At 41.1% G+C, this 14394-nt stretch overlaps 1 protein-coding gene and 2 long non-coding RNA genes across 4 annotated transcripts in view; 2 read left to right on the top strand and 1 right to left on the bottom strand.

Moving 5' to 3' along the window:
- Positions 1–1917: 1917 nt before the first annotated feature.
- On the bottom strand, positions 1918–4835 carry LOC137199433 (uncharacterized). The gene is made up of 3 exons (XR_010931784.1): positions 4753–4835; positions 2700–3763; positions 1918–2130 (listed from the first exon to the last, which is right to left on the bottom strand). It is a non-coding gene; the product is annotated as an uncharacterized lncRNA (long non-coding RNA).
- LOC137199434 (uncharacterized) lies at positions 4636–9923 on the top strand. 2 transcript variants are annotated; one of them, XR_010931785.1, is made up of 3 exons: positions 4636–5183; positions 6087–6318; positions 9652–9923. It is a non-coding gene; the product is annotated as an uncharacterized lncRNA (long non-coding RNA). The 2 variants fall into 2 exon arrangements; XR_010931786.1 differs by lacking the exon at positions 4636–5183 and adding an exon at positions 5602–5973.
- A 455-nt stretch (positions 9924–10378) lies between these two features.
- Positions 10379–14394, top strand: part of fndc5a (fibronectin type III domain containing 5a) — a 31189-nt gene continuing 27173 nt past the window's right edge. Inside the window, exon 1 of the mRNA XM_067613738.1 lies at positions 10379–11993. Coding sequence (XP_067469839.1) covers positions 11819–11993 — 175 coding nt within the window. The 5' untranslated portion in view covers positions 10379–11818. The remainder of the gene's footprint in view (positions 11994–14394) is intronic.

The raw sequence follows: 14394 nt of genomic DNA, 5'->3' as shown, positions 1-14394 counted from the left end.
CGCTCTGTGTATTAATGTCCGAGATGGAAAAGAGGATGAGATGAAGTGAAAAGGCTGACAGAGTGGAAAGGGCAAAGCAGAGCACAGCTGTAGCAGCATCCTTACAGCGTCTTACAACAATAGGGCACAGAGAGCAAGACACACACACAAAGGGCAGGTTTTTTTTGGGGAGGGGGGGGCATCAGCTCAGCAGGACGATGAGCGGCATTACAGAATAGAGCAGCCAATCCACTGTTTCAGGAAGCCAATGAGTGCTGTAGTGTGTCAGTAATTGTGTTCCTCAAGCCAGTCAGTCCGCCCACACAAGCTCAGTGTGACTGCTTACGGTGCAGCATGAAGAGTGCATTTCTATTCTCCTGTTGCTATAATTTGTGTTTATTCCTCCTGTGTGGGCCCCCCCATTCCTCTCTGCTAATCCTCAGCTTCTAATGTGTGTGCTTGGCAGAGCTGTCAGGAGCTTTAAAGGAAAAATGTTCTTCTTCTTTTTCATCACCAATCAGTAATAATAACATAATAATCAGTTATTTGTGAAACGTGATGCTACTACTATTTGCAATGTGCATGTAAGCAGTCATCGTGAATTGCTTATGTGAAGCAGTTTAGCCAGATTATCAAACCACTTTTGAGGTAAAACTGAAAGTGAACACACCCAAGATGTCAGTAATAATCAAAGAAATAAGAAAAGGAAGGAAAACTCTGTGCAGGAATAAATATGCTCAACCAGGCAGTCTGTGACTGTTACAATACAATACAGCAAAAAAAAAAATGATTTCAAGTTTTGTTTCATTTTCTCTTCGAAATAAGTTTGAATAACTTAAGATAAATTTACAACCTGTCGGATCATCTTACCACTTCTGTTTCTGGCCTTGTAGACTTTCTTGTTCCCAGATCTGAAATGAGACCCAAGTTATAATAAACCAGAATTGTCCTTTTCTATTATCATTCTATTTCTTATTCCCTGTCCTTTTCAGCACAGCCTCAAAAGTGTGCCACCCTCCATCTCACTGCACATACTGTATGAGTATGTGACAAATAAAACATCTGAATCCCGTGAATCTATCCTTTGCACGTCATATTGTGGAAGTTAGGTGGAAACTTTGTGTCATTAATCATTCAAACAGAGTGCATACTTTCAGTCTTTTCTCGGTTCAGTTGGTTGTTCACATGAACTGTTACAGAAGTAGTTGTGTGAAAAATGAAAAAAAAAAAGAAAGAAGTTCAAATCCTGATCACTTTCATACCTCTGCACACCTGGCTGCTGCGTGAAGAGGGTGTACATATTGGATTGTCTGTTTTAGAAAGTTAAGGCCCAGTTATACTCAGAAGCACCTAGTTCTTATGACATGTTGTCTGATCGCATCAGAGGACAAAAGCGTTTATAGCTGTTCCAAATGGCCACACTCGAAGGCAGGGTGATCGATCAAATGTGGGGATAACAGTACACATTTTTGGATAATATTTGGAACCTGCCCAATTCTGACATCAGAAAGGCGTGGAGGGGAGGGCGTCGCTGAAGCTGTCAGACAAGCACTTTGGTTGAAGCATACTGACGACTTAAAGGACTTGTGTTCAAATTGGCTAGAAAAAAACATTTTACTGTGTGTGTGTGTTTGTGTGTGTGTAGCTAATCTCTCTCCTATCACAAACCAATGAGACGTTTGTCAAATGTGCACCTTCATCATGTCTTCCTCTTTATTGTGTACACAGACACGAACACACACACTGTCACATGCACACACATATATCCACAAATAGCACCTCTTGATAAAGGACAGTTCTGTCCGCCCAGTTCCTCATGCCATGTCCGACAACGCAGTCACAACCACCACCTTCACCACTCCTCCGCCTTTATGAATATTCATCAAACCAAACGGAAGGTGATGTCAGCTTCTTTTTTTTTTTTTTTTTTCCAGCCGCCGCAGTAGTTTTCCTGAGTGCTTTCTTGGAGCACTGGAACTTCAATGACATTGCAGATCAAGAGTCAGAGTGGCAGAAACCAGATGCAGAAGCAGCTTAGGGGATTTCTCTCAATCAATCTCTGCTGTTTCATCTCAGATGATCTGTGCACACTTTCAGCTTTTAGAAGTGGTGGATTTCAATGCTGCTTTGATGAACACTGGTGGGGGGAATCTGCAAATGTCAATTTTTGTTTGGATGTTAGATCTTCAACATCTCAGAGCAAAAGCAGAACATCGTTTGGCCTGAATGAGTATCCCAGAAAGTGAGAGGTTTTATGTATTGGGTTATGAATCAGGGAGTTCAGTACGCACACTCCCACAGAGAATTACCTAAGCTCATCTATTTTTTTCTGCTCTTCTAATGATCATTTAAGGGAACATCTATCACTTTAATTTGAGTGCACTGCAAAGTACTACTTCTTAGAGCTGTAAAAATCAAAAAAATGATCTTAAAATGAAAGGTGAATAAAAACCTTCTCTGCATATGAAGACCACTTTAACTCATCTGAGCTTATGGTGCAATAAAATCAATGAAAAGTTCAGACTACTTCTACAATTTCACAGAAAACAGAAAGAGGAATGGCTTGCTTTTTTCCTTTGTACTACACAATAGGGCCTTCTCTTCACATAGTAAACATTAACTTTTCCCCATTGAAGTAAAGATTACAGTCTTGATTAATAGGTGCTGCAGCAGGCGTCAGTAAGCTTTATTCCAATGAGACCTGCAACTTACTTACTCACTTAATCCCCTTCGTTCCCTTTGGAACATCAGGCTGCGACTATCTGCTTCCATCTGGTTCTATCCTCTGCAACATGTTGTGCCTCGCCCCAAGTTAGATTAGCCGTTTTCAGTTCTAAGGTCACAGTTCTCCACCGGGTTGTTTCTGGCCTCCCTTGTTTCCTCTTTCCAGGTGGAGTCCATCTCAAGGCTACTGCAGCAGCCTCTCATAAAAAAAAAACAGTGCTGTAATTTTGCAATGCAATGCAAAATGTGGCTTCACCAAGTGAAGAAATGTTCGCCCTCCACTGTAACTATTCCACCAAATCTAATCATTCAGTTTAGGCTAACCTAAAAGCAGGCGCCTGTGACGCTCGTTTCAACACAAACGGCTTCCACTATAGTTTTATTGTCCTCTTAGCAGAAACGCTCATGCTGGTAGGGTAAGTTAAAGGCAGAAGTGCTGACCATGGTGCTGAATCCAATGGCTGTCTCATTCATGGGTTGATTCATGGCAGTCATTATTTGGGTGGACGGCCTGATTGCCCGCATGAACAGGCTGAATAGCCCTGACCTGGAGACCTGCTCTAAATCTCACTGCCTCATATAGGCAAACGCTTAAAGACAGCAAGATAGTATCAGAAAGCCATTTTAAAAAGATTACAAAACGAAAAGTGAAGATTCTGTGGAAATGAATAGACGAAACAACGTTGAAAGAAAGAATGAAAGGAGGAAATCAAACCTGAAAGAAAACTAAAACCAAACAAAAGTCTGTTGTGGTCAAAGACAGAGTGGGAAGAGACTGAATGTCATTAATGAGCCTAAATCATCAGACTACGGGGGATATAGAGGATGAGACAGAGGGAGGGTGGAGGCAGAGATGGCACAGGGATAGAGGGAAGGAGGGAGGAGGCAGATGACTGTAATTGTTTTCCTGACCTGACTTCTTTTTTATCTGTCCTAGAATGAGCTGGTTATGGTCTCCTTGCCTGAGAGGGGAGTCAGGTCTGCCTGCTGCCGTCGCTGATTTACAGTCCTCTGGCTTCACCCTCATCCAGCCATTCACACAGCAGCTGGTGCAGGAAGGCTGCACACAAACACACAGTTGCACACATATACAATAAATAAACTGCGGAAAGAAGTGCATGTACACTTTCAGCAGTCACAATTTACAATTTTTACATCGGAGGGCAAATATGATTTGCTGAGATCACAGATACAGTATATTGGTATCAGCCTATATGTTGGCAGATATGCAGTCTAGTCATTTGTAAAAGTAACAGCAACATTTCAATAAATCTGTGTCTATGTTTTATGCTTATATTTAATAAATTAATAGATTTTTATTTTTTATTATTTTCAATTATCAGTAATGGCTTCAAAAATGGGTATGGGTCAGGCTCTAATTACATTAACTTAATCACTTGCCCCGTCACTGTTGCTACATCAAGCTCTCTGTTCTTGCATGGCACATATGCATTTTACAATAATAACGGTGGAAGATTTACCACTTGTAGTACTTATAGTATTTTTCAAACAATGGCTCCTTTATTTCACACAGAATTAAACAAAAGCTGGCTTCTCATTTCTAGCTGACAACCGTCAATTTTGTTGGCTAGAAATGACGCCTGTTCCTTGTAGATGTTATCAGCTGTAGCTAGCTAGCTAATTATCTCTGTGAGTTAGAGACAAAAACTCTGTCTGCAGGTTAGTTTTTAAAGTTTCCAGCTCACTTGTTTTAAAAAAAATAGCTGTGTAAAAGGGTATTATATATACACCTGATGGCTACATAGGATACATGACATGCTAAAAGACTGAGGCTAAAGCTCAAGTCTAAAAGTCAGCATCTATTCTTCACCAGTTAATAACCCCTGTAGATGACATCATGGAAATAAAAGAGCAGTATTGCAGAATAGCTATTCTGCCGACAGTATCATGAATAAAAATGTAATTAAAATGTCCTTATACCTCTGTATATCTTTATACAAGAGAAACATTTTCTATGATGAGGACTAACTGATTAGCAAACATAACGCTCAGATAATGTTGACTGCATTTGCTGGAGTGTAAACTTACCCACATCAAATACAGAGGACAAAGCTGCAAACATTACCCTAAACTGCATCCCACACAGTGGATTTGTCTGAACTGGTCTGTAAACCTATGTAATAAGCTAGCTAATGATATGCTCCTCCACTTTTGTAACGCCATGTTACTTGGTAGTAAGCTAGTTAGCCAAGCTTGCTAACGTTTGCAGCTTATGTTAGAGCAGATAACGTTACAGTTAGCACACATTTTCATTCTTGTGTTTTTGGTTTTTGGAAAGGCTACCCCTTACAAACTCTTTAAACCTGCAATAAGTGATTTTTTGGCCACCTGGGACAGCAGAACCAAGTTATGAACACAATACATAGACATATGATCACCTTTTAAGTTCATATGGTGAACTTGTTACGGAGCAACATTATCATTCAATTTGGAGTCATGTTTCTGTCCACCTGATGAATGTAAGTCCAATATTCACTCTCTTTTAGCTCTGTTTTTGCTCTCTACTGACTCCTGAGGAAAATATTTGGCACTTTAGGTGCTAAATGCTCCATAAAGTTCACCAGCTAGTCACTAACTTTTTCTGTTTGCCATTTGGTGCTGAGCAAGTAGTGTGCAGTGGGTTTTTAGAGCTTTTTTTGTTGTTGCTGAAAACAGCTGTCTCTTGTGGCCAAAAGGCCAAAAATGACACTATGGGAGCAGTGAGAGTGAATCAAAACAGTAAAGTTTGGGCCAGACAGCTAAACAATGACCTGAAACTCGCTATAAAGCTCCATAAAGCCGAGGAGAGCTGCAGAGTCGCTGATAATTCTCTGTGGGTTCATCACTATGAGCCACACTTCTCACATTTACATACTGTCATTTGATAGATTGTTATTATAAAATTTTGTTATATTGTAATATTGATTATAGCCACTTTAAATGCAGAGTATTGCTCCTACTACTTGCACACCGCTTCAACATGTGGTGCGTGCTTTCTGTTACCGTTAAAATTAATTTAGTTTAATTTTCGGTCAGTTAAAAATCTTCATCTTCTGTGTTCTGCCATAAGAAGCTTTGAGTCAGTGAGCTGCTGCCAGTTCAGATTTTCCCCAATTTCAGACGGGAGCGTGTCTTCGCACAAAGCTACAAATAAACTCTCAATCCACAGAGCTGTAATGGGATTATGAGCAGGAACTCAATCATCCAAGAGCTACAGTTGCTCCACATGTGAGCTGAACCAACACATTCACTCCTCCTAAAGTGTCAAAAGTGGGTGCCAATCAAAAATTTGACTCTAAAATTAAGACTAAAGAAGGGGAGAAAAAGTAGAGAAGTTTTTTGAACGTATTCCATGTGCATACTTCTTTTCTGTTCTCTTCCAGGTTTAATCACACCTTCCCCTGCTGTCACAGCTCTGCTCTCCCTGGGCCACAGTCCCAATCCTATCAGGCTGAAACAGGAACAAAGACCGCTGTCCCTCGCTTCATACTCCCTCCATCCCCGCTTTCACCCCACACCAATCTCTAAAAAATCCCCTCTTGGTCGTGGTCCTCACCTCTGTGCGACCTGCCGGAGCTCATAATCCAAACTCATTTTGAAGGCAGAAAAGTCCCGGTAAGCTCCAGTGTCGCATCAGGAAATATTGGTGCGTGTAAAATATTCATGCCAGGGTGTGCCAGTCGCTGTTTCAAACTGTTTAAAAATTGCTAAATCAGGTTGTGGATTTTAGAAACTGTTTTGGGGTCTTGACTTTTCTATAATCCTTCATGGCCATGGTGCTTGGTCAGATGCATTTTTTACTTTGTGACTAAAACTGATAATAGCTGCAGCTTCATGCCTCAGTAATTTTAAATTGAATGCATAACAAAATGTCTGAATTGTCTCAGTCAACCATGGACTAATGCCCCCAGGCTGCAATATACACAGGATTTTGTATTTTATATCAACTAAAAATGGATGCACAGACCATAATGGAGATTCAGGATTGAGGCAATTTGCTGACCTTTGAGAAACCATCTCATAATTTTAGATCCATCCATCCAACCATATTTTTCTGCTACTAATCCAGGTGCAGGTTGTCTAGGCAGCAGACTAAACAAAATAGCCTAGCTGTTTTTCTTCCCAGCCACATCCTCCAACTCCTTCTGGACTATCCTGACAGCATTCCCAAGCAGAATGGGAACACTTCAGGATATACAATTTTAGATCCAATCCATAAATGCTTTTTCAGAATTATCATCACACTCTGGACTGCATTTCTCAAAGTTCAGCTGTCAATCAAAAAGTGACTTCTCGGCTATGATGTCTTTTCTCTGGATTTTCTGGTCATGAGGTTTGAATTTTTAAAGTTGTCATTTTTATCTGCGTCTGCTCAGCTATGTGGGCTGAACTATAAACTGTAGTTTATTTTTATCCCAAACAAAATGAAAATGGAAAATGCTTCACTTTCTGTGTTGCAGACAGGGCTGTAGCCTGTCTACCATACAATGAGGTTATGTATTTCTGTATTTCTGTATGGGGAGAGGGGGTTTGATTGTTTTAGCAACATGGGGGGAGTTTACATTGTGCTGTACAATTAAAAATGTACACATGCAGCCAAAGATGTTTAAATTGGACTAACTTTTGATCCCCAAATATATAAGGAATTCAGTTTTCTCTGCCTGTTTATTCCTGGTAGATTGGAGAAGGCATCATTTATACTTTCAAGTGGGGAATCAAATTTACGGACAATATCATCAATGAACTCAATAACAAAATAAAAATCTAAATATTAATAAGAAAAAGAGACTTTCTCTTTGTTGTCTGCTCACATTTTTCTGCTGAAGTGAAAACTCGCAGGGCAAGTTGGTGAATTACTACAACTAATACACTAGCCTGCCAGGTGCTAGCACTATCAGTCACAGTTTTAGCTCCTTGAGCTTCTTACTTTTTTGTCTGTGCTGGGCTGTTTTCTGTCCCTTGGCATTCTGTTCTCGGAGTTGTACATTCATTTAATGAGGAGTTTTATTGAAGCTGCCAATAAAAGATAAAGCTGTCCAAGCTAATGAGCTTTTTAACTGATAGTATAGTTAGTTATTAAAAAAAATGTATTTGTATTTTTGTCTCATAACTGTCTCTAAACTAAACTATTTTTTGTGGACCTGTTTATACTCTGGCAGAGGGGGTTAAAGTGAACTCGGCTAAGAATCTACAATAGTTTCCTCAAAGGTCAGCACTGTGGAGACAGCTTGCTACCGGTCAATGGCACGAATTTGCAAATCAAAGTTCACCAATATTGAACTCCACCTGAAAATTGACTTCGTCCCTGTGAGCAAATCAAATCATGTTGTGGATTTTAGCAACTTTAGCAATAAAATGTTGCTGTTTTAAATGCTGGTGTGAGCAGGCCTGAAGGGATACATTGGGTGGGACTGGGACTCATGACACCAGCATTTCAAAATCCTGGCTTCAGCCCTGATGGCAGAGGAGTGAAAAGAAAAGGAAACTATGGAACACCAGGTGTCTTATGCATTCCCTATCGAGCAGCGTCACTGGTGTGTTGCTAACAATATAGCAGAACAGACACTGGCACTGAAATGTCAACAGCTGTTACTCTAAACTGAGTTGTGCACGTTGATAATGTAGGAGATTATACTGTTTGTATACTGCTTGATCCAAACCCCTAATGACAACCAATTACGTTATCAATGTGGAAAAGTACTGTGTTACCAAATCAGTTCACACCCTATGCGTTTGCTTTCAGTGTTACTCAGCGTGTCACTAACCTATCAGGTGTGACCCAGGCCTTTTGCCAGCAATGAACCTCACAGTCAGAGCTTCCTAAAGTCAGTGTTAGCAGAAGGGACACTTCAAAGAGCTGGATAAGCAGAGCATAACCTCTATAACTTTAGACTCATGTTCCACTTCATGGCTCCCGGCTCCCCCTTTTAAAAAATGATTACAGGGACCATACAAATCCTTTTTTCGCTTGCCAAACACAAACACTACCACGTGCATGGATGCACATGCACACAAACACACACACACACACACTGAGATAAACAACATCTCCCTCCACTGGGTTGAAGCTCACAGGAACATAGATGAACTAGAATGTCCATAAAGACGTCAGATTTATTGCTGATTTTCTGCTTGAACTGCGTTTAATGTAGACTGTAAGGTATCAGTGAGGCCAATTTCCAGAAACAAATTACTCGCTTGGGTTGAGTCCTTTATGTGTTTGCTGAGTGCTGAATTTAAAGACCATTAACAGTCTATGGGCCCAGGACTTTGAGAGATCTCTAAGAGTTCCCCCTGGTGTGGAAACTGTTGACAATTCAGTGGGCTGTCTTTGTGCTGCCTGAGCTTGAAATGAATGAAGTAAATTTTCCGTAGTTGTGTTTGCTCTTCTATTCTGCAGCCCTTTTCTCTGATTATCAGTCAGGAAATCATATCGCTGTAGATCACATGCATTTCTGATCGGTGCACAAGCAGTGACTTTCAACAGCATAGCCAAGAGAGGAGTGTTTTCATAGTCTGTATCTAGAGATTTAACACCCTATCATCTACAGGTTGAAATTGAGATTTTGATCTTAAAACTTTTGTGTTTATAGTTGAAACAAGCAAATTTTCTAATGATTCTTACTCTCATGTTTTAAGATAATTATTTTTGACTCTCCTAGGAAGGAATATATGTTGGTGCATCCTTTTTTTCTTTCTTTTTTAACATTTTTTTTATTTCCCTGTTTTAGGTATTAATATCTCATGTTTTTCATACTTGCAAGTATTTGGGCATGTGCGGTAACATGTCTTTCTTTTTCTATTCTTCATTTTTTTCTATTGACTCTTTTTTATGATAGTTGTTTTCTTAATGGATAATTTAACTGACTCGTGCATTACCTTTTATTGAATCTTTCTGATGTAGACATGTTCTTCAAATATATTTCATGTGCTTTTTCTCTTATTTAGGGAGCATCAGCATCATCCAGCTCCTCTCTGGTCGGTCCACTCTTGGAGCAGATTGACTCTTTAATCATGCAGATCACAACCACCTAAGTGACAAGTGTGTTTGTGTCTCTATATATTGCTTCTTCTGCTGTGTGGTGTTTACTTGACAATGCCTGATGAAGATCACTGTTAGATTGAAATGTTGTTCTATTCACTTAAATCTGCTGGGAGCTGCTTGAATAACGTCTCACGTTAGAGTGTTTTACTCCTCCCATTAAAATGTTTGAAAAATGTTCCTGGAGAAGGTGATTTATGTGCAATATGTTAACAAAGTGTCACAGATGTTTTGTTTTTTTTTAAGTCTCTGCAATTACAGTATGTTAGGCTGCTGTATAACACTAAAAATACGGCAAATTGTGTCACTATAAAAGACACCGAGTGTGACACAGATAAATATAAAAATGCTGCAGTGGTGGAATGTAACCATGTACTGCTGTACTTAAGTACAAATTTGAGGTACATGTGCTTTATTTAAGTATTTCCCTTTCATGCCACGTTATATTTCTACTCCACTACATTTCAGAGGCAAATATTGTGCTTTTTATTGCACCTGCACCTATTGTACTTAGTGTTTTTACAGTGTGGTGTTGCTACTTTTACTTAAATAAAGGATGTGATTACTTCCTCCACCACTGCTGCCCAGGTGCACAGGAGGAGTTTGGTATTGGCTAGTGCATCTCTTCCTGTATCCTTACAAACTCTCCTACTCCTTCTCTCTCTCTCTCTCTCTCTCTCTCTCTCTCTCACACACACACACACACACACACACACACACAAACACACAGATCGAGGGAGAGAGCAGTAGCCTACAGGAGAGTGAAGCATGCAAAAAAAGAAAAAACAGCACAATAACCTCACACCACCAACAGTGTTCCTCTCAAGCACGTCAGAGGCAGCAGGCTATGAATCGAGGTGCACAGCGGGGTGAAGAAAACACTTCTTGGGAACACAGCTAGGGGACGGCGCCAGTCTCCTGACTCGGGACTGACACCCCCACACACACATACACACACACACACACACTTACACATCGGAATGCGTCCACTGCGCGCTGCAGGGAAACCATCTGAAGTGCAGGTACTGTATATGCAGACTTATCCACTTCTCTACCCGCTTCATAATGCGCTCTGGGCGCTTCTGAAACAATGTGAGTTGGTCATAAAAATGCGCGGTGGAGGGGAGGAGGGAGTCAACTCAGTGGTAAAGTCAAGAGGCACGTGTTTATTTTTGAAGTGGATGAAACAGTTGAAAGCAGCACCACAGAGACCTTATCTTTGCACTGGCGACTGTTTGCGTGGGCCACTGTATGCATATTTAATCGACGAGTGGGCAGCAGTAATTCAGAGTACTGGCTCACCAAGTGGGCTAGAGCAGGAGGAAGGAGGAGAGCAGTAGTCATCCTGGATCATAGGGAAGGGCTTTGGTGACAAGTTTGCGCTTGATCAACAGTGCTGTCCTCCTGGAGGCCCGGAAGAAGTCTACATCCTAAATTATTACAGCTTTGATGACTGGTGGCTTAGGCGCGTGTACTGTAAGATTGTCTAAAAGTAGGCCATAACTGCTGAACAACAGAAAACAATAGGATCAGGGTTAGAGGCCTATAATGGTAGAAAGTCCTGAAAGTTTTATTTTATATTCAATGGTTTAGTAACTTGTGTTTTATGAACATATTAGCCACGTTGTTTTGACTGTCTTGCAGCCTCCCTCTCGTACTGTAAAACCCTCAGGCAGGCAGGCAGGGACAGTCCATGCGCTCATATACAAAGCCAGCACGTTTCAGTCTGTCTGCAGCAGCCGAGCGGTGCTGAGCACCACCTCCAGCATCACCAGCAGTAGCAGCAGCAGCAGCAGCAGCAGCAAATCGGGGAGGGTTTTTGGAGCATAGTTGGAGAACCGACGACGCATATCAACACCGCCAGGCTCGACACCAGTCGATAATGATGCTCTCAGGCTGGGTGCCGGTCGCTGGCTGCAGGCTGCCGGTGTCTCGGTGACAGTCGAGGCTGTTGAATGAGCGGAGGTGTTGCTGAAGAAGCGCTGTCCGAGGTGCTGAAAGGCTGCCGGACCGCCGCTGACAGACCGTCGGTGTCCCTTTTCCAGTCGAGACGATACGCATGAACTGACGTGAATGCCGAGCAGCAGCAGCATCAGCGGCAGCACAACACAGCACACCAGTTCGGCGGTTAACGCAGTACCCTCGGCCAGAGTAAATGGGACCGCCGCACGTCGTCCGAGCGATAGAAAGATGGAGAGATTTTTCCTGCTCGTCCTCGGCTGTCTCGGTGTCCCTCGAGTCTCAGCGGGTAAGTTTGTGTTTATGTGCGATTAGAGGGATGTCTCCGTGAATTTTAGCGCAGGAGCTCGCTGCATCCCTCGCTGAGTGATATTTGATTGCCTAATTAAACGAGCCATGGAGGGATTGCAGCGGCATGTGGGTGAAACACTGCTGGTTTACACGGAGCTGTGTTGTGCAAGGATGTAGATTTGAACCGGTATTGTTGTGAGACGTTGCGTAGGCTGTTGTGTTTGTGGAAAGGCTGACAGTGTTTGCAGGATACTAGAGGCATTTCTGTGCTGTCATCTATTGAAACAAACATATGCAGGGTTACGATCCGTCGTTTAAACAATCCACTTAAACAAGCTGATTTCAGCAGGTATGTGTTGACATATGACACATGTACAAAGAATGACAATGGCTTCAGATTGTTGTCATGTGGATAGGTTAAGAGTAGCGGGGCTAAATTGACCTATTGTCTGTCTCATAGAGCAGTGTGTGTGTGTGTGTGTGTGTGTGTGTGTGTGTGTATGTGTGTGTGTGTGTGTGTGTGTGTGTGTTTGATGTGAGCCAAGCTGACCTTTGAATCTCATTTCAGGCAGGTACTATAAACTGCTGCACACACACACACCAACACACACAGACAGAGAGAGAGAGACAGAGAGAGAGACAGAACCTCAACCTTAATCTGTCATTTCAAGCTCATTGTTTACCTCAGTTATATGTTAACAATGTAACAATGGTTAAAAAATATAAATATTGCATGAGAATTTGCTGCTGATTTGTCTGTCTACTGGTCAGTACCAGACATTTTTATCCCCAGAGTCCAAATTGTGACTGTAATAAACTGCCACTGGCTACTAGAAACACGACTGGACTGCTGAGAAGCGACAGTGGTACTCTCACATACTGTAGATCCATGGAAACGCCACTGATGCGTGCTGTGCCTGTGTGCGTGTGCTGATGTCCAACATGTGTGGATCTATATAACTTGCTTTTAGAGCCCAATGCGCATAAACACACACACACACACACTCACACTTTGACCACTCACTGCGATAGAGAGCCACAATTCACTCCTGACACACTCCTGCCATCAAAATGCACATCTGGTTCGCTCGGCATCCTCCCACTCCTCAACCTTTCCTCTGATGATGGATCACTGTGCTGCTCCTCTCTCTTGAACACTACAAACACACACACACACTCACACATGTACCTTTACACAGTTTACTGGCAAACACAATTAACTTGCACAATCTCTCTGTCGTGTGTGCTTTTGTCGTTCTCTTACAAACATGAAGAATTATAGACTCATACTGTAAAAAGGCTGTATTATAAAAGCAATGTTCAGAAACTTTTAAGCACGCAGCATTTCATCTGACAGGCATTGGCATGTCTTTGATGGAAGCTGGGACTCATATTGCTTTCTTTTGATTTTATCAGCTCTATAATATGAGGAAGCACTTGACAAGAATACAGATTTATAAAGTATGCAAGGCTGTCCTCAATTTTTTTAAAAAGATTTTCCTCACCTTTGTGCTCATCATTGGTTGTTTATTTTAGTATTTAAAATTTATAAGCCGTATGTAAACACCAATAAATGTTTCATATGGTTCTGTAACACACTCAAGGGTGATTGTAATCTTAAATGATTTAGTTTTGTACATTTTCAAGTGTTTGTTAATGTCTTTGTCAGCATTTGTAACTCCTTATGAGACCTCCAAAACTGATAAATAAACAATTAATGAATGATTGATAACACAGAATAACATAGTTGTAATCATATTTAATGATAGATATTCTATGGCTGCAACTCATGATTACTTTAATGATCAATTAATCTGCAGATTATTTTCTCAATTAATCGTTTTATGTCCAAAAAATGTAAGAAATGCGTAAAAAAATGAATGTTATAGTATTCCACAGCCAAAGATGATGTCTTCAGATATCTTGTTTTCTCCGACCAACAGTCCAAAACTCAAAGATATTTAGTTTACAATGATATAATACAGAGAAAAGCAGGAAATCCATTCAGTGGATGCTTCAGTTTGTGACAAATACTTATAGCTGTTTATGACAACATTAGAGTGTGTTATAAAACACTAATTAAAAGTTTATATCTGCTTATAAAAGCTAAATAGTGGGAACAGGTAAAGATCAGCAGTATAGGTGTTATTTTTGGATTCACAATTCAACTTGACCCAGGTTTTTTGATCCATTTTAAGTCTTAGTGAGACACCTGCACCAAGAAATCCAGGCCAAATCGATGTGGAGGCACAGAGGTGCACTGGCAGGAGTGAGTGGGAGCAAACTACAGCACCATAAAATGTACACTATGGTGACGTCTTCACTGTGTCTGCATTTACAGTGACTCATAAACAGTTGGTTGATCCTGGGAAAGGAAAGGTAATGTTTCCATTTAAAAT

This window comes from Thunnus thynnus, chromosome 16 (assembly GCF_963924715.1).
Source record: "Thunnus thynnus chromosome 16, fThuThy2.1, whole genome shotgun sequence".
Classification (NCBI taxonomy): Eukaryota; Metazoa; Chordata; class Actinopteri; order Scombriformes; family Scombridae; genus Thunnus; species Thunnus thynnus.
The sequence above is the reverse complement of the archived record's forward strand: the minus strand, read 5'-3'. Positions and strand labels throughout refer to the sequence as shown.